This window comes from Leucoraja erinacea, chromosome 3 (assembly GCF_028641065.1).
Source record: "Leucoraja erinacea ecotype New England chromosome 3, Leri_hhj_1, whole genome shotgun sequence".
NCBI lineage: Eukaryota > Metazoa > Chordata > Chondrichthyes > Rajiformes > Rajidae > Leucoraja > Leucoraja erinaceus.
In genome coordinates, this window is record NC_073379.1 from 101,535,964 (window position 1) to 101,560,223 (window position 24,260).

The 24,260-nt window shown below is 41.2% G+C and overlaps 2 protein-coding genes across 3 annotated transcripts in view; one reads left to right on the plus strand and one right to left on the minus strand.

Annotated features, from left to right (window-relative positions):
• The window catches only part of skic3 (SKI3 subunit of superkiller complex), a 136,499-nt gene extending 125,701 nt beyond the window's left edge, over positions 1-10,798 (plus strand). For both annotated transcript variants that reach the window (XM_055633324.1, XM_055633323.1), the window contains exons 39-41: positions 494-621; positions 4,856-4,979; positions 8,921-10,798. In XM_055633324.1, coding sequence (XP_055489299.1) covers positions 494-621; positions 4,856-4,979; positions 8,921-8,998 — 330 coding nt within the window. In that variant the 3' untranslated portion in view covers positions 8,999-10,798. The remainder of the gene's footprint in view (positions 1-493; positions 622-4,855; positions 4,980-8,920) is intronic.
• Positions 10,799-12,138: 1,340 nt separating this feature from the next.
• Positions 12,139-24,260, minus strand: part of fam81b (family with sequence similarity 81 member B) — a 28,011-nt gene continuing 15,889 nt past the window's right edge. The window contains exons 5-9 of the mRNA XM_055633325.1: positions 20,577-20,706; positions 19,704-19,810; positions 19,483-19,618; positions 13,777-13,972; positions 12,139-12,805 (exon numbers count right to left, since the gene is read on the minus strand). Of these exons, the coding sequence (XP_055489300.1) occupies positions 12,648-12,805; positions 13,777-13,972; positions 19,483-19,618; positions 19,704-19,810; positions 20,577-20,706 (727 nt within the window). The 3' untranslated portion in view covers positions 12,139-12,647. The remainder of the gene's footprint in view (positions 12,806-13,776; positions 13,973-19,482; positions 19,619-19,703; positions 19,811-20,576; positions 20,707-24,260) is intronic.

Below are 24,260 nucleotides of genomic sequence, written 5' to 3' on the forward strand. Positions count from 1 at the left end.
ACCCTGTACAACTGCAGTAGAACCTCCCTGCTCCTATACTCAAATCCTTTTGCTATGACTGTTCATCCACAATCAGTAACTCGTGCCTGCCTTCTCTCCATATCCCTTGATTCCGCTAGCCACTAGAGCTCTATCTAACTCAAAGTGAAGTCAGTGAAGAATTTTTCTCTGGGTTTTATCTGATTTGCCAAACAAGCTAAAGCACATTGTATATTGAAGTTCGAGCCTAGCCAGGTCAAATCCATGAAGTATGTGGACCACATGAACAGATTGAACCCTCTGATGTACTTCAGTAACTAGGTATTATAGCTATATGGACGGGAAAGGAATGGAGGGTTATGGCCTGAGTGCAGGTAGATGGGACTAGGTGAGAATAATTGTTCGGCACGGACTAGAACGGCCGAGATGGCCTGTTTCCGTGCTGTAATTGTTATATGGTTATATGGTAACTCCTTGATTGAGAGAATTTTACGTTTTAACTTTTTTTTGTTAGGTAAAACAAAACCATCGATGGACATCACTAGTGAAAGAAGCAACCAATGAAGCTCAGAAGATCTGCTTCTGTCCTTTAGCTGGTCTATTCCAAGCACTTCTGCAATTTATAGTTAAAGTGGGAGCAAGGTAATTTTACAACTTTATTAAAACTATAGATTTTATGAATAAAGTTTCATTTCAGGTTGTAATGCCCTATTTTTTCCTGTTAATTATGACATAGTGAAGAACAATATCTATTTTTTGGGTCATCAACTTTAAATATTAACTTTATTTCTCTCTCCTTAACTGCTGCCTGCTTAGCATTTCCAGCATCTGCAGTATTTTGCTCTTTCATTTTTGAGCTGCTTGTATTTTACTGCATTTTGATAAAAGTCAATTTAATAAGTCACAAGTGTTGACTTATAAGAAGCTATTACAACTTGTAAATATTGCCAACATTGTGCATGACAGATGAATTTTGCAGTGCACTAACGGGAATCTGAGTTTCAACAACCGTAAAAGTTTAAGTAGCCTTTTCTAATGGTTACGTAAAGGTTGAGGCAACCATTTTCAATGTTATTTTCACTGACAAGCTAACAGAACAGACTTCAAATTTACTTATGCTTTCAAAATAATTGCACTAATGATTCATTCTTTAATAGTACTGCTCACATATGAAACTATTATTTATTTGGTGCTGTGTATTTCAAAACCCCAAATTAACAATGGAAAAAAGTGGGGAGTTTGGGAGGAGTGCAGCAAGACTGATTGAGGTTTAAGTTGGGTCAAAGAACTGATAACTAATTTAAAAACAGAAATGCTGGAAACATTCAGCAGGTGGAGCAATAATTAATAACTCAAGTTGTGATGAAAATACATTTCAATTTGTGCCTTTCAAGTGTGATGATCCAAACAGGAATTTCCCGAGGGACTGACAGTAATCAAAGACAATGAAAATTGTGTTGGATATGGAATTCCCAAAGAATTTAAACATATAAGACTGTTAAAAACATATAAGATTGTTAAGGGCTTGGACACGCTAGAGGCAGGAAACATGTTGGGGGAGACCAGAACCAGGGATCACAGATTAAGAATAAAGAGTAAGCCATTTAGAACGGAGACGAGGAAACACTTTTTCTCACAGAGAGTGGTGAGTCTGTGGAATTCTCTGCCTCGGAGGGCAGTGGAGGCCGGTTCTCTGGATGTTTTCAAGAGAGCTAGATAGGGCTCTTAAAAATAGGGGATGTGGGGAGAAGGCAGGAACAGGGTACTAATTGGGGATGATCAGCCATGATCACATTGAATGGCGGTGCTGGCTCGAAGGGCCGAATGGCCTACTCCTGCACCGATTGTCTATAGATGTGTAGAAATAATTGAGAAAATCAGGAACTGCAGAGTTGTCTTCATTCATTTCGTCACATCCTCTTGCAATAAAGACCGACATACCGTTTGTGTTCCTAATCGGTTATTTATACCTGTATGTTCAATGGTTCCTTTATTGTCACATATACCAAGATACAGTGAAATACATTTTTTGCACATAAATCATTGAGATTATTGCCATACACAAAGACAATCCCCAATTAAGTACCCCATGCATAGAAACAGCTCACTGCGTCCGTATGCAACAGTTGCCAGATTTTGGGACCATTTTACACAGTCCAAGCTTCAGCTGTCCATAAAGGCTTATTGCAGCCATTGATATGATTTATCTATGTAGAAACCAAGGTCCCTTTGAATATCAACATTATGCATATTCTCTCTGTTTCAAAAAACCTTCACATTTCCACGTTATATATCTGCTTGGTGTGCTGAAAGCCAGACAAATTAGATTCTGAAAGTATAGCTGTAAATTACTTGGTTGAAAGTTTTATGGTCAGTTTTATTAATAGGAAAATGACAAAGTGCCTCTTGATGTTGGAACATTTTCAAGCATTGTAAGAAACTGGGCTGCTGGTTTGTTCACTGCAGTTCAGTTTAGTTTAGGGTTGTTACGTTTAACGAGGTACAGTGAAACGCTTTTGTTGTGTGCTAACCAGTAGAGCCATTTACAGTGTATAGATACATGATAAGGAAATAACGTTTAGTTCAAGGTAAAACGAGCAAAGTCTGATTAAGGATAGTCCGAGGGTCACCGAAGAGGTAGATGGTAGTTCAGTACTGCTTGTGGTAGGATGATTCAGTTGCCTGATAACAACTGGGAAAAAGCTGCCCCTGAATCTAGTGGTGTGCATTTTCACACTTCTATACCATTTGCCTGATGGGAGAGGGTGATAAGAGGGAGTGGGCAGGGTGCGACTCATCCTTGAATATGCTGCTGGCCTTGCCAAGGCATTGTGAAGTATAAATGGAGTCAATAGAAGGGAGGTTAGTTTGTGTGATTGTCTGGGCTGCGTCCACAATTCACTGCAATTTCTTGCGGTCCTTGATGGAGCTGTTTCGAAACCAAGCTGTGATGCATCCTGATAAAATAATTTCTATGGTGCACCTGTAGAAGTTGGTGAGCAGTGTCGGGGACATGCTGAACCTTTCCTAAGCCATCTAAGGAAGTAGAGGCATTGGTGTGCTTTCTTGGTTGTTGCTGCAACATGAGTGGTCCGGGAGAAGTTGTTGGTGATATTGACTCCTAGGAATGTTTTCAACCATCTGTACTTCGGCACCAGCAATGCAAACTGGGGTATGTGCACCACTTTGCTTCCTGAAGTCGATCACTATCTCCTTTGTCTTGCTGACATTGAGAGAAAGGTTGTTGTCTCGACACGAGGACACGAGGTTCTCAATCTCCTTCCTGTACTCCGTCTCATCATTATTTGATATCTGGCCCACAATGGCGGTGTCGCCTGCAAGTTTGAAAACTGAATTAGATTTGTACATGGCTGCGCAGTCGTGAGTGTACAAGGAGTAAAGAAGGGGGCTGAGGACGCAGCCTTGAGGAGCACCAGTGTTGAGGATTATCGTGGAGGATGATTTCTCCCCTATCCTCGCTGATTGGGGTCTGTTGGTCAGGAAGTTGAGGATACAGTTGCAGAGATGAGTGCTGACAACAAGTGCGGTGATGAGCTTGGATGGTATAATGGTATTAAAGGCAGAGCTATAGTCTATGGATAGCAGTCTGACGTGGGTATCTCTCTTATCCAGGTGTTCTAGGGATGAGTACTACTAGGGCGATGGCATCGTCCGTGGACCACTTGTGGCGGTGGGCGAACTGCAGTTGGTCAGGGCAGCTGGGTAGACTGGATTTAATACATTCCATAACTAAGCAAGCTTATACATAACTTGTTAAACTAAATAAAATGTGACTTTGTTGATTAAGAATCAAATATTAGCTGCTACACCAATGATTTTTTTTATTTTAATTTTTTTTAATTTATTTTATTTATTCCGAACAAGTAAAGACATTAAAGACATTAATAGTAACAAAATCGAAATTATCAAATAATTGGACATTACAATCAATATTTACAAGCAATGAAAAGAACAAAAAGCAAATTTCCAATGTCCAACTCTGTGTCTGTACAAGCTCGAAAAGGAGTGAGAAGAAGAATAACTTATTAAATCTCACCCCTTGATAGATCAACATGCCATAGAAATTGTGCAATAGATTTTTATTTTGATCTCCACTATGTGTAGGTAGATAGAACTTGAACTGCTGTTGAAAGAAGGGTATTGAAAAGTTCAGAGTATGCAAGTTGTGAAAGAGACAAGTAAATGGTTAATAAATTAAGGCCCTTGTCAGTGATGTAAATGACTGAAGTTAGCCAGATCAAAGCGATTGCTATGAGTATGGATTTATTAAAAGGAAAGGTTTCAGGGTGACGAGAGCAGTAAATTCTGAAGAGAAAGAGGGGTGGAGGTGCAATTGATGAGGGTAATGAGTTGCTTAATGCAGATACTTGGGAGCATAGGGAACATTGCATGGAAAATAAAGAAGGCTTGGGATAGAACAGATAAAGCAAGAGAGTTGTACCGTAACAGTGTATAGTGGTGACAAATATATATTCAGATTCAGATTCAGATTCAATTTTGATTGTCATTGTCAGTGTACAGTACAGAGACAACGAAATGCATTTAGCATCTCCCTTGAAGAGCGACATAGCAAACGATTTGAATAAATAATAATAAGTGTCCGGGGGGTGGTGGTGATTGGCAGTCACCGAGGTACGTTGTTGAGTAGAGTGACAGCCGCCGGAAAGAAGCTGTTCCTCGACCTGCTGGTTCGGCAACGGACCAGCAGGATATATAGCATCCACATTGTGATATGGCGATGGCATGTGTCAGGGATAGTAAAATACGATCAATTTAATTTATTAATTTCACTCAAAACTGAGGAATTTATGTACTCAAATAAAAGAATGAGTTGATGATATGACTATTCCTGCAGGGAGACTCGACGGCTTTTGGAAAGAGTGGTATATCAACCAGGTTACACTGAAAGCATTGCCACAGTTGCACGTTGGTACCTCCTGAGACATTTGTGGGCCAAAAATGATGACACACTTATTGAGGTAAGATTACATTGTTTTTAAATGAGAAATTGCATTTTTATTTCAAAATACTGAAGTACTTCATAACATGAATTATTTCCAAATGTGTTCATGGTTGTAATGTAGGCAATATCAATCTCACAAATTCACAAGTTTTGGAGTAGAACTAGGCCATTCGGCCCATCTAATCCACTCCGCAATTCAGTCATGGCTGATCTCTGCCCCCTAATCCCATTTCTGCCTTTTCCTCATAACCCTTGACACCCGTTCTAATCAAGAATTTGCCTTAAAAATATCCAATGACTTGGCCTCCACAGGCCTCTGTGACAATGAGTTCCACAGATTAACTGTCCTCTGACTAATGAAGTTCCTCCTTATCTCCTTTCTAAAACAGCGCCCTTTAATTCTGAGACTATGACCTCTGGTTGTTGATTCTTCCACATGTGGAAACATCCTTTCCACATCCACTCTATCTATGCCTTTCATTATTATGTAAGTTTCATTGAGGTCCCCCCCCCCCCTCAACCTTCTAAACTCCAGTGAGTAGAAGTCCAGTGCTGTGAAATGCTCATCATATGCTAACCCACTCATTTCTGGAATCATTCTTGAAAACCGCCTCAGGACCCTCTCCAGATTCTTCCTCGGATACTGGGCCCAAATTTGCTCACGGTCCTCCAAATGCTTCCTGACCAGAGCCTTATGGAGCCTCAGCATTACATCTCTGTTTTTGTATTCCGGTCTTCAATGCTAGCATTAAAGTTGCCTTCCTTACTATCGATTCGACTTGCAAATTAACTTTTTGGGAGTCCTGCACCAGCACTCCCAAGTCCCATTGCACCTCTGATTTCTGGATTCTCTTTTCATTTTGAAAATAATCTACGCCTTTATTCTTATTACCAAAATGCATGACTCCGCATTTTGTCATACTGAATTTCATCTTCAATACAATATTTATTCATTGTCATTTGAACCTCAAATGAGGCTCAAACGAAACTCTGTTTCTGCAGCCATACAAACAGAACAATTTCTACAAGACACACAAATAATTCAATTCACACAAACATCCATCACAGTGAATCTCCTCCTCACTGTAATGGAAGGCAAAGTATTTTCTCTCCCCTGTTAAAGCCCCAGGCGGGTGATGGTAAGTCCCACGGCCGTTAAGGCCGCGCCGGGCGATATACGGCCCTGCTCCAGGTCTTAATGTCTCAATGTGGGAGCCCGCGACCGTTAAAGCCGTGCCGGGCCATGTAACCCCGCGACACGGGCGGGACAAGTTGCATTGCGGGAGCTCCGAAAAGCAGTCTCCCACCAGGGACCCGCGAGCTCCCGATATTCCTGTCCACCAGGCCTGCGGCTGGAGCCTCCAAGCTCTGGAGTCGGGTCGCAGCAGCAAGCCACCACCGCTCCCCACGCTCCGAGGCCAGCCAGCTCCACGATGGTAAGTAGTCCGCAGGCTCCGCGACTGGAGCCCCCAGGTCATTCCGGTTGGAGGCCGCTCCACGGTGCTAGGCCCCAACGACAACGGAGACCCGACAGGGAAAAGGTTGGGTCTCTCGTGCAGGGAAGAGATTTTAAAAAGTTCCCCCCACATATACACAGCCAAAACAGTACAAAAGAACACAACAACTACATTTAACTGGACAAAAAAAAAAAAAAAAAAGACAGTCAGGCTGAAGGGGTCGCTGCAATGTCAGTCGCTCTGCCAACTGGAGCTTCTCTGCCCACTCTTAAGATTGTAGATCTTAAAGGGCCTGTCCCACTTGGCCGTCATTTACTCGACAGGTCAGTAGTGACTGACGCTCGATGGTCGCCCGCGTCATCATGCATCCGCACAGCCGTCTGGAGCGCGTGACGTCATTTGAAGATAGACACAAAATGCAGGAATAACTCGGATTTCTTCAGTCTGAAGCAGGGTCTCGACCTGAAATGTCACCCATTGCTTCTCTCCAGAGATGCTGCCGGTCCCGCTGAGTTACTCCAGAATTTTGTGTCTATCTCCAATCGTCTTGGCCCCACTCTGGGAGTGGGGGCGGATCCGCAACGGCCGTGAGCCCCAGGCCGAGCTCGGCGATCGTTTGCCTGCTTCTGCTGCTGTTGTAGGTGAGACGTTGCGCCGTGCCAGGGTCTTGGGCCTGTCCCACTTTGGCTGTCAATTACGCGACACATCGGTGGCGCACGAAGATTTCGTGCAGGACGAAGTCCACACCACTCCATGCGCGCGAATAACGGCCAAGTGGGACAGGCCCTTAAGATTCTACAAAGCAGTGAAAATTCTTGACTAGTGAATACAGGTAGGGGGGGAGGTTAATTGGCAGATGAATGGATTAAATGATAAAGGCTGGAGGTGAAAAAGAGAAAATAGGGTGTCCGATAAGATATGCATATATTTATCACCACCTTAGTTATCCTGGTCCTTTCCCCTCCTTCATTCGCTTGTTCTCCCCCGTCCTCTTCCACCCATATCTCTCCACTTCAGCTTTACATTTCATTCTTCATCTTTCCTTATCTGAAACCCTTTCTGCCTCCTTTTTATCTTTACATTGTCACTTACTATACTCATCTGCCGAATACCCTCCTCCACCACCTATATCCACCAATCACATGCCAGACTTTGTCCCAACCCCCACCTCTCCTTTCCATCTTTCTCCCTCTTAATACAAACAGTCTGAAGAAAGGTCCTGACCTAAATGTCGTTAATTTTCCTTCACATACACTGCATAAACGACTGGGTCCCTTTGCATTAAAATTTACTTCATTTGATTTCTTAGTGATGCTTCAGGGGTGATAACATTTCTTATGGCCTTTACATTTTTACCCTTTTTATTTATAATTTTAGTACCGTACAAAAATCTTCAGTGGGGGGAGGGGAAAAAAATAAAAAAATTTACCTGATCAGATTGGTTTTTCTTCCGAAGACCCAAGTGCGGCCTACCATCCTGGAGCATAGCGGCGTTTCCTGCCGCAGCTTCGCCGGCTTGCAAACTGGGATACCAAAAATAGGTGCAGGAGTAGGCCACTGGATTTACAACACCACGGGGCCTTTCGCCAGCCTGCACCGCCACTTTCAGTGTTCGGGGATGATCAGTGCCGCTGAGAATGTTCCAACTCGATGTATCCTGCAGAGGGCCTGAAAACATCGGGTTGGCTCTCCACATATAGACCCCCCTGATCCCTTTTCCCTCACAATTCTGCTGTGGGGGGACGTTTCTTGTTGATTTCTACAGTGTACTGTTCTGTGCCTTTTTTCTTTTTTTCTTTTTTATTTTGTATGGATTTATTGACATTTAATCTATTCAATTACTGTAAAGCACTTTGGTTCAAAGTGATTTTGTTTAAAAGTGCTATATAAATAAATATTATTATTATTTAAATTTTTAATTGAAATATTTTACTGAGATTGCAATTTCTTAAGACCCAAACCATACCGCCTCTTCATAGAAAAGGTGCAGGTTAGGCAGTGGGGTTTAAAAAATTTTACTGACAACTGGCCTCTGTGGCATAGAGAATTCCACAGATTTACCACCGCCATTCTCTGTGTAGTATCCTGTACCTGCTTTCTCTCCAGACCCCCTGATCCCTTTAACCACAAGGGCCACATCTAACTCCCTCTTAAATATAGCCAATGAACTGGCCTCTGTGGCAGAGAATTCCACAGATTTACCACTCTCTGTGTAAATTCCAGAGATTCACCACTCTCTCTTAACTTACAATACCCAATCTATATGGATTAGTGTGTGGGTAGATGGGTCAATGAGAGCTTCTATGTATGCTATGTCTTGTGCTGTATGTTCTATGTTGGACCCCATCGAAAACGAGATGACTGTCCAGGGGTTATCCATGAATAAACTTGTTTCAAATATGGATCAGCTATTTATTTGATTACTTCCATGTAAAGTAAGCACAAAGGGTAGTCTTGGTTTAAATTACATTTGTTTTAAATTAATCTATTGTGTTTGCAGGTTTTACTTCAAAATGCAAAAATGAAGGGTGATTCCAGAGTCGAAAAACTGTACCAGAAGCTAAATGAGTCATCATGATTACTGCATGGAAACGAGACCTTCCTCTGAACACTTGAGCAATAAACTGTAGGATGGGATTTATAGCTTTGGTTGCTAATATTACTTGGAGTCCTGGCTGTACCTTTAGCTGGCTTTTTTTTTAAGCAATATCACTATTCTGCTATTCACTGCACATTGGATTATGTGAAAAGAAACAGCATATTATTGTGAATGTATACTTTCACATCTTTCCCATCATCATATTGTCATACCTTATGCAACTGAACATGCTGTTAAGGCCAAGTAGCATGCCAAATTTATTTAGTTTTACATAAATGCTGTCATTGTAACTTGACCATTGATCTGTAATATTGCAGTATAAATACAAAATGACAATAATTTTTGAACATTTGTTGCAGAGGTTCTTTATAATATCACAAGCTATGCATTCACATGACTCCCTGCTGAAAATGGTAGTTATATTAAATAAACTACTTTGCCCCAATTTAACCTTTCACGTTTAAGACTGTTATGTCACCACTAAGTCGGTTGTTCGAGACAAACCTTTGCAGCAAATGTATTCAATTTAACTAATTTTCTATTGGATAGCAAATATGCAAGTTTCATATTGAAGTAAAATCTAAAGACTGCTTCATCAAAAGAACCATTTATAGAAGTTGAAAAATGCTGAAAATTTAGAATTAAATTACGCAGCCTTTGGGAAGATAAATAGTCTATGGGTGAAATCCTGATGGACAAGGTCCTTCACCTAGAATCTCTGCCCCCAGTCCTCACTGCCTGTGCAATTGCTTAGGATGGATGTGGAGTGCACCAACCCTCTGTACCTCTAATTCTAATGATGACCCATAAATGAATGGGAATCAGGCACTTTAGTTTGCAGGCCTTGCCATCTAAAACATCCCAGATATTCTTACAAAGCTGGGTGTTCCCAGGTGAAATTTGCAAATTTCACACGTGAAAATTATTAAAACTTAATAAGGTAGTGAAACATTTAAAAACAAAAAGGGAGCTTCAAATGCTAAATCAAAGCAAAATAATTTGAAGGAAAATTAATTCCCCTATTCTTTATCTACAGGACTAATCCCTCTTGGAACCAGTGGAGTTTCAAATTCTGTTCTGGTGGACTCTAGATTATGCTCAAGGGATATAAGAATATCTGTCAGATGGTATGTCCTGGACTTGTGCACATGAATGTGCGCATGTGGAGGTCTAGGACTTGCAGCTGTCCTGTACTAACAATTAAGTACTGGTTATTGCAATCCGAACTGCCAGCAAAACTCATTAGTAGCCAAAGTAGAAATCATGACTTACATTAAATGTCAAAATGGGGGAGGTGCCATATTAGTCAGCTTGCAGTGGAAATCAGAAACAATGACTGTATTGATCTCTTTAATATTTAATACTTGTAGAATGTGTCAACAAAATATGTTTTGGGGCATAAAAATAGTATAACACAATTAGCTTGTTAAGCTGCATAATTCTAGTTGAAGCTGTTTCCAATTATGATAAATACTACCTTTCCAACACTACCTGAGCAAAGAACATAAGAAAGCAGTTAAACCATACTTAAACAACTTTGATGGCCTTGTACACTTATAGTGTAACTTTCTTTAAACCAAAGGCAAATGATTGCTAATATCACATAAATATTAAATTGTGCATTGTTGTTGGCTATTGTTATTTTATTATGAATGGAGTGAGCACAACCTAGCCAAATATCTGCACTTTATTCAAAAGTATAATGTAATACATTTATTTGTAAGATCATGTGCTCGCATCTAGAATATACTCAGCAGACAACTACATTAAAATATTGATAAAATATGTTACAGGTTCATTTGAATTATGTAGAAATATGCAAAATCTAAGTGCCATTTATCTTGCAGCACCTGATCATTAAATCAAAATATAAATGAAAGTGAACCCTTAAAATAACTACATCTGAATGCCATCATTTTAATAACATTAAAAAATACCAGCTTACATTTGTGATAATCTTGTATACGCAAGATATTTTGAGAGTTTGTTTATACAAAGTTATGAACAAGTATAGTGTCAAAACTAAGATTAAAACAATGCTGGAAATGCTAGAAGTCAACAAATAGGCAGAATTTGAAAACGGGATAGAACTTTCTAAAGGGGAAGGGAGGAAGATTGAAAGGGAAGTTCTGAGATAAGCATGAGAAATCAGAGAATAAAACTGAAGATGGTACAGAAGAATATTAAGGAAAAACAACCTAAATGATCATGTGATTAGACAATTCATGTTGAATCTGGAAGTCTGTATTATGTTTGGACCTTCAAGGACCTTAAGGTGGTCCTTCAAGTTTTTATTAATTTTACGAAATTCAAATAGTTTTCATTGTCAAGGTTACAGTTGGGATAGGACAGAGGATTCAAGGAACAAGTGCTCAGATGCTTGTTTGAAGTTATTCTCCAAAAGCAGCATCTAATTTGTACTTGGGTTCATCAATATAGGGGGGTCTATGTCATGAGCAGTCAATACAGTAGACCAAATTGAAATAGATAATTACTTCCACCTGAATATGGGTGTTAGAAGAAGCAAGTGAGAGCAAGCATTTTAGGTGTTGATGGTGATTAAAATTGAACCAGGACTAATATCAAAATGGGTGGATAAATCTATACGGCTCTGTAAAGATGAAGATTTTAATTGGGCACCAATGGAAGTTTTTTGACATTGTTCTGCATCATTCCGGATAACTAAAAATAAAAATATTTCTTTAGTTCTGACAAATTTATAGGGCCCAATTGCAGTTCCTTTTTTTTTTTTTTCTAATTATTGTTTACCAAAGCAACAAAAAAGCTTTTAAATCCAGGAATTGGTTTGAACAATTGAACTATTGAATTGGTTGACCAATTGACAGTGATTAAAATTTGAGAAAAAAAATCTGAAATGTAACTATGAAAGTAAGCATGCATGTACAGCAGACAGTGAAGAAAGCTAATGGCATGTTGGCCTTTATAACAAGAGGAGTCGAGTATAGAAGCAGTTGTACAGAGCCCTGGGATTTAAGGGTTAATTCCCGGGATGGCGGGACTGTCATATGCTGAGAGAATGAAGCAGCTGGGCTTGTACACTCTGGAGTTTAGAAGGATGAGAGGGAGTCTTATTGAAACATATAAGATTGTTCAGGGTTTGGACACACTGGTGGCAGGAAACATGTTCCCAATGTTGGGGGAGTCCAGAAACAGGGGCCACAGTTTAAGAATAAAGGGTAGGCCATTTAGAACAGAGACGAGGAAACACTTTTTCTCCCAGAGAGTTGTGAGTCTGTGGAATTCCCTGCCTCAGAGTGCGGTGGAGGCAGGTTCTCTGGATGCTTTCAAGAGAGAGCTGGATAGGGCTCTTAAAGATAGCGGTCGGGGGATATGGGGAAAAGACAGGAACGGGGTACTGATTGGGTGGGGATGATCAGCCATTATCACATTGAATGGCGGTGCTGGCTCGAATGGCCTACTCCTGCACTATTGTCTATTATCAGAAATACATTCATTATTTCATTCATTTTAGGGGTACATGATCCATCCAGGTTTGATTATTAATTTTGCACCATATTTTGCTGTTGGAACCAAGATAAATGCAAAGCTCAAAGCCGACAGGCTGTGCAAAAGACATCTGAAAGACTCAAATGGTTTGCTGAAGATATCAATTAGGTCTTACAGAATTTTCTGGATAATTTTTAAGATCATTTATATGCAGTCTGATTTGTTTTAAGTCCTTCTGAACCTTCTCTTTGTCCATTTTTATCTTCTTGTCACTGATTTTATTCAGTGAATTGATTGATTCCTTGATGGATTGAAATCCTAATAAAGAAAAGTTACATTTCAAATATTGAATTAGTTCATTTAACATGCAATTAAGTTTTCCATAGACATATCTATCTCATGAAAAGTGCTAAAAACAATCTCCAAATTTTTTTATTACCACTACACCTAGACAGGCTCAGTACCCAATACAAGGTCCAGTATAGTCTTTCCTCGATATATTCCATATATTGTTTAAAGAAACCTCTTTGGATGCACCTAACAAATTCTGCCCTGAGTAAGTCCCAGTTAATATTGGGGAAGTTAAAGTCACCTAACGCGACTAGGGTGATTTAGCAAAGGGAACTGAATTTTGGATGCAGAGTACAATGTGTAGCTGCTGATTAATTGCAAATTCATTACATTTTCTCTCATAAATTTCTACCCATATTGTTTTAATAAACCTTTTTACTAATTTATTGAAGTAATACCAATTGCATTAAGCATATTTTTTATATTTGAAGTTTGACAAAGTACAAAATACTCCATAATGTTTGGGACAAAGATCTATCATTTATTTATTTGCCTCTGTACACCACAATTTGAGATTTGTAATAAACAAACAAGATGAGAGTTTTAGTAATATAATAATAACATATAGATAGATAGATTATGTTGAATTAAAAAGGTTCAGTGAATGACAATTGAGCTATATAAAATCAAAGGTGAACATTACGACAGAGCATGGCACCTCAAGATGTTGGGCACACCCACTACTGTTTAATTTTTTTGCATTTCAGTATGCACAACATTACTAAAAGTGCAAGTTGATAATATCGCAGCAAGGGCATCTCACATTCAGATTAGCCTTGGCAATATTGAAGTACTCTATCTTAACTCTACATCTAAATCTTAAGATCTTGATCACAGTTGCTCCTTAAAATGTTAGATTATAAAAATCACCAGAGTTCAACATCTTTCCATTAATCAATTGATGTGGTACCTGACTACGTTTGAATGGAATTACTCACCTTCCCTGTATTCATCCTTTATGCTCTCCAACTCATGCCAAATATTCTTCTCCACTTTGGCAAGTTTTTCATTCATCTTTGTGTCAGAATATTTCTTTCTGGTTAATTCAGCTTCCAAACTTTGGCTGTCTTCTAATTTTTCTAGTCTCACAGAAATGTGATTAAGTTTCTCCAGTCTTTTCTTCTCTACAAGATCCTATTTAAAAAAAAATAGATTAACCTGCTGTTCATTAAACATGTTTTTCCCCATGTCTGTTCCCAGGTTATGCTTCCATTCAATACATTGGGGTGAGAACATAGAAAAATATTGCCTGATACAAGCTACGTCCATAAATCATTCTGAATAGGAGTTGGTCAGATTTTTGAGGGTGATGAATATAGAGTTATGGATCATTTCAAAGTATCAGCACGAGCACAGTCAGCCAAAAGGCTGCCTATGCAATATGTTTGCTTGGTTCTAGTTTATTACTCCTTTGTGGTTTTCTTGCATGCTTCTCTGAAAGATATTGCCAGGAAATTACTGAGTGCAACCTAGGAATCACCATCCTGATACCAGCTACTTCCATATGGCAGGCAGTGACTAGTGGGGTACCGCAAGGCTCAGTGCTGGGACCGTAGCTATTTACAATATATATTAATGATCTGGATGAGGGAATTGAATGCAACATCTCCAAGTTTGCGGATGACACGAAGCTGGGGGGCAGCTGTTAGCTGTGAGGAGGATGTTAGGAGGCTGCAAGGTGACTTGGGCAAATGCATGGCAGATGCAGTATAATGTGGATAAATGTGAGGTTATCCACTTCGGTGGCAAAAACAGGAAAGTGGACTATTATCTGAATGGTGGCCGATTAGGAAAAGGCGAGATGCAACGAGACCTGGGTGTCATGGTACACCAGTCATTGAAAGTAGGAATGCAGGTGCAGCAGGCAGTGAAGAAAGCAAATGGTATGTTAGCATTTATAGCAAAAGGATTTGAGTATAAGAGCAGGGAGGTTCTACTGCAGTTGTACAGGGTCTTGGTGACACCACACCTGGAGTATTGCGTTCATTTTGGTCTCCCAATCTGAGGAAAGACATTCTTGCCATAGAGGGAGTACAGAGAAGGTTCACCAGATTGATTCCTGAAATGGCAGAACTTTCATATGAAGAAAGACTGGATAGACTCGGCTTGTGCACGCTAGAATTCAGAAGATTGAGGGGGGATCTTATAGAAACTTACAAAATTCTTAAGGGGTTGGACAGGCTAGATGCAGGAAGATTATTCCCGATGTTGGGGAAGTCCAGAACTAGGGGTCCCAGTTTAAGGATAGGAGGGAAGTCTTTTAGGACCGAGATGAGAAAATCATTTTTTACACAGAGAGTGGTGAATCTGTGTAATTCTCTGCCACAGAAGGTAGTTGAGGCCAGTTCATAGGCTATATTTAAGAGGGAGTTAGATGTGGCCCTTGTGGCTAAAGGGATCAGGGGGTTTGGAGAGAAGGCAGGGATGGGATACTGAGTTGGATGATCAGCCATGATCATATTGAATGGCGATGCAAGCTCGAAGGGACGAATGGCCTACTCCACCTATTTTCTATGTTTCTATAAATAATTTTAAATAGTTGATCAGTTTTTTGAGAATTATGAATATAGAGTTAATGCCCCTGTCCCACTTAGGAAACCTGAACGGAAACCTCTGGAGACTTTGCGCCCCACCCAAGGTTTCCGTGCGGTTCCCGGATGTTGCAGGTGGTTTCCGGAGGTTGCAGGTAGTGGAAGCAGGTAGGGAGACTGACAAAAACCTCCGGGAACCGCACGGAAACCTTGGGTGGGGCACAAAGTCTCCAGAGGTTTCCGTTCAGCTTTCCTAAGTGGGACGGGCATTAGGGATCATTTCAAAGAATCAACACAAGCACAGTCGGCCAAAAGGCTGCCGATGCAATACTTGTTTGGCTCTTTCAAATCATCTTTCAAGTTTCTCTTTAGAGAAACGGCCAAGTGACTTCAATTTCTCGCCGTGTTAAAGAAAAAGAAAGATGCCAGAACTATGTATCTGTTTTTGTGATAAGCAAATAAGAACTGTACATGTCACACAAACAGGGGCAATATAAATCCACCATCACATTCCAAGGGTCTTCCGTAGCTTACTACACTTCTTCCCCCATGGCTATCTGGACTATACTTCTTCCCACCCTGCTTCAAGTAAAGTCTCTATCCCCAACTCCCAATTCCTCCATCTATGCCGCATCTGCTCCCTGGATGAATGTTCCACACCAGGGCATCGGAAATGTCCTCATTCTTCAGGGAACGGGGGTTCCCCTTTTCTACTATAGATGAGGCTCTCACCAGGGTCTCTTTTATACCCATGACTCTGTTTTCACTCCTCATCTCCCCATTCATAACTAGGGCCGACTCCCCTTGTCCTCACCTTCCACCCCACCAGCCGTCACATACAACAAATAATCCTCCGACATTTTCGCCATCTCCAACGTGATCCCACCACTTGCCCCATCTTCCCATCTCCTCCCCCATCTGCTTTCCGCAGAGACCGCCCTGTCCGGATATCCCTGGTCAATTTGTCTCTTCCCACCCAAACCACCCCCTCTCCGGGCACTTTCCCTTGCAACCGCAAGAAATGCTACACTTGTTGCTTTACCTCCCCCCTTGACTCCATTCAAGGACCCAAGCAGTCTTTCCAGTTGCGACAGAGGTTCACCTGCACCTCCTCCAACCTCATCTATTGCATCCGCTGCTCTAGATGTCAGCTGCTCTATATCGGTGAGACCAAGCGTAGGCTTGGCGATCGCTTCGCCGAACACCTTCGCTCGATTCACAATAACCAACCTGATCTCCCGGTGTCTCAGCACTTCAACTCCCCCTCCCATTCCGAATCTGACCTTTCTGTCCTGGCCTCTTCCATGGCCAGAGTGAGGTCCACCGCAAATTGGAGGAGCAGCCCCTCATATTTCGCTTGGGCAGTTTGTACCCCAGTGGTATGAACATTAACTTCTCTAATTTCAGGTAATCCCTAGTTTCTCCTCTCCTTCTCAGCTCTCCCTCAGCGCACTGGCTCCTTTCTTCCCGCCCCCCGCTACCCTCACATCAATCTGAAGAAGGGTTTCGACCCGAAACGTTGCCTATTTCCTTCGTTCCATAGATGCTGCCTTACCCGCTGAGTTTCTCCAGCATTTATTTCTACCTTCAATTTCCAAGGTATGATTTGTTATTGCCGAAACAAAGAACTGAAGGGTCTCAACCCAAAATGTCACCTATCCATGTTTTCCAGGGATGCTGCCTGATCTGCTGAGTTACTGCAGCACCTTGTGTCCTTGTATATTTTAACAACACAGTGAAACACACTATTTGCCTTTAGTGTTTAAGAAGGAACTGCAGATGCTGGAACATCAAAGGTAGACAAAAATGCTGGATAAACTCAGCGGGTGAGGCAGCATCTATAGAGTGAAGGAAATAGGCAACGTTTCGGGTCGAACCCCTCTTCAGACTGGCAACGTTTCAGGTCAAAACCCTTCTTCTTTGCCTTTAATCATGTTTACATAATGTTTTCTCATGATTTCTGTGACCACTTTTCCTTGACACAATCAAATATTGAAGGCTGAGAATTTCTGAGTTGGCAACTAACTCTGGAAGTACATTTCCCCCTCTTATGTTTCTGTGTGTTTTTTGTTGCTACTCTATTTCAACCTTAAGTACAAACTTAAAGCACAAGGCATTGGGGGTTCAGTATTGATGTGGATAGAGAACTGGCTGGCAAACAGGAAGCAAAGAGTAGGAGTAAACGGGTCCTTTTCACAATGGCAGGCAGTGACTAGTGGGGTACCCCAAGGCTCAGTACTGGGACCCCAGCTATTTACAATATATATTAATGATCTGGATGAGGGAATTGAAGGCAATATCTCCAAGTTTGCGGATGACACTAAGCTGGGGGGCAGTGTTCGCTGTGAGGAGGATGCTAGGAGACTGCAGGGTGACTTGGATAGGCTGGGTGAGTGGGCAAATGTTTGGCAGATGCAGTATAATGTGGATAAATGTGAGGTTATCCATTTTGGTGGCAAAAACAGGAAAGCAGACTATTATCTAAATGGTGGCCGATTGGGAAAGGGGGAGATGCAGCGAGACCTGGGGGTCATGGTACGCCAGTCATTGAAGGTAGGCATGCAGGTGCAGCAGGCAGTAAAGAAAGCGAATGGTATGTTAGCTTTCATTGCAAAAGGATTTGAGTATAGGAGCAGAGAGGTTCTACTGCAGTTGTACAGGGTCTTGGTGAGACCACACCTGGAGTATTGCGTACAGTTTTGGTCTCCAAATCTGAGGAAGGACATTATTGCCATAGAGGGAGTGCATAGACGGTTCACCAGACTGATTCCTGGGATGTCAGGACTGTCTTATGAAGAAAGACTGGATAGACTTGGTTTATACTCTCTAGAATTTAGAAGATTGAGAGGGGATCTTATAGAAACTTACAAAATTCTTAAGGGGTTGGACAGGCTAGATGCAGGAAGATTGTTCCCGATGTTAGGGAAGTCCAGGACAAGGGGTCACAGCTTAAGGATAAAGGGGAAATCCTTTAAAACCGAGATGAGAAGAACTTTTTTCACGCAGAGAGTGGTGAATCTCTGGAACTCTCTGCCACAGAGGGTAGTTGAGGCCAGTTCATTGGCTATATTTAAGAGGGAGTTAGATGTGGCCCTTGTGGCTAAGGGGATCAGGGGGTATGGAGAGAAGGCAGGTACGAGATACTGAGTTGGATGATCAGCCATGATCATATTGAATGGCGGTGCAGGCTCGAAGGGCCGAATGGCCTACTCCTGCACCTAATTTCTATGTTTCTAACCCTCCTCCATTGACTTTATTTTCATCTGAGGCCATCAAACCACCACAATACCTCTACCTCTGCTGTCTTCCATGCTCTGGCTGTCACCAAATTATTCACCATCACCTGTTATTTAGTCCTCATCATGCACATAAATTCGGAAAGACATAAATTAAGCATAGGAGTTGGTCTAGTTAGATTTCATGTAGAAACTAGGAACTGCAGATAAATCAGCAGGTCTGGCAGCATCTCTGGAGAACAAGGATCAGTAATGTTTTGAGTCGGGACCCTTCTTTGATTTTATTATAATTGTGACTTAAAGACCCAGGCATTCTCCTGTTACCATGGTGTCTTCCACAACGTATGTCAAGCTCATGCGGTGTTACTTTCTTAATCAACTGTCCTCGCCCAATTCAATTTTGTTTTCAATACAACATGTAAAGAATTTAATGAATTTCTCGTTCTAACATTGGATCTGCTTTGATAAATTTTACCCACTCATTTACCGGAACCTCAAACATAAAAATAAATAGGAACAGGAGTCTTCTATTCATCCATTCCTGCTAGATCCACTATTCAATACATTTATGGTGAATCTTTTACATCAGTGGTGTGTTTCTCCACTAACCCCATATCCTTGAATATCTCAACAACTATTAATCCCTATTTCGAATATATTCCATAAGTGAACCTCCACAGCCCACCAAAGAACGACTACCCTGGTGATATTACATCGGTATGTCCTCAACTTCACTATAAAACGCCTACATTGATGCTGCCTGTTCTAAAATAATGAAAAGATTTTGTAGCCTTTAGATTTGTTACATTCTTCATAAGCATTCTGACAAGATGGCATACATCAACAAATGTTTCTACATGAATAGAAATTCAACTACAATTTTCTCTTGCATGAGATGTAATAAGCGATCCACGCGCTGTCCTTGTTCATCCTGTGTTTTATCCAGTTTATGCTCTGTCCATTCCTGCTGGTGTTGCATCTGCGCATGTACTTCAGTCAGTGCAGCATTAATCCTGTAACATGGTTGTTCAGACATTACTGACATTGAAATTCATAACATTCAAAATAGTACACATTTTTTGGTGAATAAACTTTTACTTGAAATCTAGAATCTGAAGTTCATGTTGTTGCTCTCCTCTTACAGTCTTGAGTTTTGTACTTTGTTCAGATTTAGAGTTGTCTACTTTCATCTGTAGTTGCATCACCTGTTGGACAATCAATGACAAATGATCATTTCCATCCTCCTGGAAAATCTTTATGATTAGTATCATATTTTTCTTAAAAGTTTATTTGCTTGATACATTCCTTCTATTTGGAGGAAAGTTAAAAATGTAATTTTGATATTGTAAAAGAGGATATCAGAAAGTATGTGTGCATTCCCTTCATACATAACGTTTAACAAAATATGAAACAGCACAGTGACACTGGGAGTACTAATGCGATGGTTTCCTTACAGATCCCAAAGACATATTGACACAGAGAGTGGCGAATCTGTGGAATTCTCTGCCACAGAAGGTAGTTGAGGCCAGTTCATTGGCTATATTTAAGAGGGAGTTAGATGTGGCCCTTGTGCCTAAAGGGATCGGGGGTATGGAGAGAAGGCAGGTATGGTATACTGAGTTGGATGATCAGCCATGATCATATTGAATGGCGGTGCAGGCTCGAAGGGCCGAATGGCCTCTTCCTGCACCTAATTTCTATGTTTCTATGTTTATTGGTAAATTAATTATCCCTAATTTACGTTGGTGTCCTAAACACGGCATATTGAGAGAGAAAAGGTTACAGGGAGAAGAGCGTAGTGTTAGTTTAATGTATATTGGGGTAAATAGCCTCTTATGGTTGTAAAGGGGAAGCAATAATACAGAACAAAAAACATGTTTTCCTTTTTTCTTATTTGTATTCAAGAGAGTGAATAAAATTTATATCAAGAAGTCTATTCAAATAATTTAATGTTATTGATTTTTGACCAACCTTTGCTTCCAATTCTTTCATCTGAAATTTGAGAGACGTCTTAGTATCCTGAATTTCTTTCTTTGCCTTCTGTATCTCACAACTGATTGCATTAACATCACCAGCAAGCTTGGAGATACTGGCATCACACCTTATAATGGAAAATAATAACTGGCATCAAACAGACAGGTAATCGGGCAAATATCCTAAAGGAATGCTGACCTGCATAATCAATGTTCCTTTGTGCTCCGCATTTGAGCGATAGTTTACCTTCTGTAAATGTACCCCTAATCTTAAGGAGGCAGATGAGAATTTGGGAGCAAATATTATAGTCGGAGCAAGATTAGCAGACTGTTTGGGCAGTGCAACTGCAAAGAGAGGGTAGACCACTGGTTTAAACTGCGTTTATTTCAATACTAAAAGCTTAACACATCCAGGTGTGTATTGGCTTGGGGACTTGTTCATCGACATGGCAGAGAGAAGGGCAGGACTGGCAGCTTAATGTTCCAGGGTATAAATGCTGAGGCATGGTAGACAGGCAAATCAGCGTGGATCGTGGAGGTTGACTTTCTTCAGGACGTATCTACAATGCTTTGAGAGGATATTCTTGGGGGATTGTCTACTGAGGCTCGATGTGTGGAACTTTGAAACGGAAACAAATGATCGCTTTGATGAGTGCATTATAGCCGCCCCTCTCCCTCACCCTTCTCCCAAATAGCAGGAATTAGAGGAACAGATGTGTCAGGAGATAGCTGTAAAAATAATAGGGTCGTCATTGTGGGAGATTTCAACTTTCCTTATATTCACTGGATTAACAACAGCGCAAAGAGCTTGAACAGAATGGAATTTGTTAAATGGGGCCAAGGAAGGTTCCTTTATCAATATACAGAGAGTCCAACTAAAGAGGCTGCAACACTGGACCTTGGGCTAGTGACTCACGTGTCAGAGCACTTTGAATGAATGAATACGTTTCTTGGCCAAATATTCACATACAAGGAATTTGCCTTGGTGCTCCGCCCGCAAGTGACAACATGACATACAGTTAGGAATGACACATAAAACATTAAACATTAATAATAAACAGTGACCATGATTTCAGTATATGTAAAGCAGTTATGAAGAAGGATATGACTCGCCCATGTTTCGATACTAAGTTAGAGAAAGGTTTTATGTGCCTTATGCATGAACTTGCAGAGGCCTATTGAGTAATTCTGTTTGCAGATAAGGCAGAGGCTTTTAAAAGTGAGATAGTAAGAGTACAAGTGCAGCATATTTCAGCCAGGGTGAAGGGTAAGGCTGGCCACTTTAATGAAACAGGCAGACACAAGGTGTTGGGGCTTGAGTCAAGAAAAAGGGGACGTACAAAAGATTTAGGCAGTCAGAATCAAGGAATCCTTCCGGGAGTATAAGTGTACTCGCAGGTAAGGGTACACATAAGATGACAATCAGGGGAGTTGAAAAAGGACATGAAATAGATCTGGTAGGCAAGGTAAAGGAAAATACTAACAGATTCTATTGATATATTAACAGTAAAAGGGAGGCTAGGGAAAGAAAAGGTTACCTTCAAGATCAACATTTCAGTATGTAAAGCCAAACAGATATTTCTTGTCAGTTTTTACTGACCAGGGAAGCTATGGAATTGAGGCATACAAGTTGTGATGTCTGAGATCATACACAAATTACTAAAGCAGAGGTATTGCTTATTTTAAAGCACATCGAGGAGAATAAATTCCCAGGGCTTGACCATGATGGGAAGCTCGGGAAGAAATTGGGGAAGCCCTTGCCGAGAATCCAGATGAAGTTCTTGAAGATTGGTGGATGGCTAATGTACCGTTATGTAAGGGCAGCAAGGGCCAGCCAGGGAACTACGGGATAGTGAGCACAATTGGGAGAGCTGTTGGAGGGGATTCTGACGGGCAAAAGTTGCCAGTATTTGGATAGGCAAGGATTGATTAGGATTAGTCAACATGAATTTGTGCGTGTAAAATCATAACTCAAGAATCTGATGCAGTTTTTTTAATAGATCTCCAAGAGGCTGTTGAGGGCAGGGCAGTAGATGGTGTCTATGTGGACTTTAGCAATCCCTTGGACAGGGTCCTGCATGATAGGTTAGTCTAAACAGTTACTTCACAATTTTAAATGCAATTGGCTAGGAGGAAGTAGTCAAAGGGAGTTCTGGAGGGTTGTTTTTCTGATTGGAGGCCTGTGACTGGTATACTGCATGGCACTGGGTCCACTGTTGTTTGTTATCTACATTAAAGATTTGAATGACAATATAGTTAGCATTATTAGTAAATATGCAGAGTACACTAAAACTGGTGGTGTCATAGGAAGAGAGGAACTGTATCTAAGTTTATAACGACCTAGATCAATTGGAAACGTGTGACAAGGAATGGCAAATGTAATTTCAATCTGACAAATGCAAGGCATGGCATTTTGGTATGTCAAACCATGGAAGGACTTACAAGTAGAGCCCTGGAGAGTCTTGTAGAACAGAGATACCTGGCAAAACGGGCATGGTTTCCTGAAAGTTTGCGGATTACACAAAGCTGGGGGGCAGTGTTAGCTGTGAGGAGGATGCTAGGAGGCTGCAAGGTGACTTGGATAGGCTGGGTGAGTGGGAAAATGCATGGCAGATGCAGTATAATGTGGATAAATGTGAGGTTATCCACTTTGGTGGCAAAAACAGGAAAGTAGACTATTATCTGAATGGTGGCCGATTAGGAAAAGGCGAGATGCAACGAGACCTGGGTGTCATGGTACACCAGTCATTGAAATTAGGCATGCAGGTGCAGCAGGCAGTGAAGAAAGCAAATGGTATTTTAGCATTCATAGCAAAAGGATTTGAGTATAGGAGCAGGGAGGTTCTACTGCAGTTGTACAGGGTCTTGATGAGACCACACCCGGAGTATTGCGTACAGTTTTGGTCTCCAAATCAGAGGAAAGACATTCTTGCCATAGAAGGAGTACAGAGAAGGTTCACCAGACTGATTCCTGGGATGTCAGGACTTTCATATGAAGAAAGACTGGATAGACTCGGCTTGTACTCGCTAGAATTTAGAAGATTGAGGGGGGATCTTATAGAAACTTACAAAATTCTTAAGGGGTTGGACAGGCTAGATGCAGGAAGATTGTTCCCAATGTTGGGGAAGTCCAGGACAAGGGGTCACAGTTTAAGTATAAAGGGGAAATCCTTTAGGACCGAGAAAAGAAAAAAAAATTTCACACAGAAAGTGGTGAATCTCTGGAACTCTCTGCCACAGAAGGTGGTTGAGGCCAGTTCATTGGCTATATTTAAGAGGGAGTTAGATGTGGCCCTTGTGGCTAAAGGAGTCGGGGGTATGGAGAGAAGGCAGGTACAGGATACTGAGTTGGATGATCAGCCGTGATCATATTGAATGGCAGTGCAGGCTCGAAGGGCTGAATGGCCTACTCCTGCACCTATTTTCTACGTTTCTATGAAAGTGGCAAGTCAGGTGAATAGGGAAGTGAGGACCTTTGACATGCTTGCCTTCATTGGGGAGGGGTTGAGTACAAATATTGGGACATCATGGTGTAGCTGCAAAGGTTGTTGGTGAGACCACACTTGGAGTACAGTGTGCAGTTGTGAGCACCTAACTAAAGGAAAAATGCCATTGTGCTAGGATGGGCCAGAATATGTCCACTAGGATGTTACCTCAACTTGTATAGCTGAGTTACAGGGAG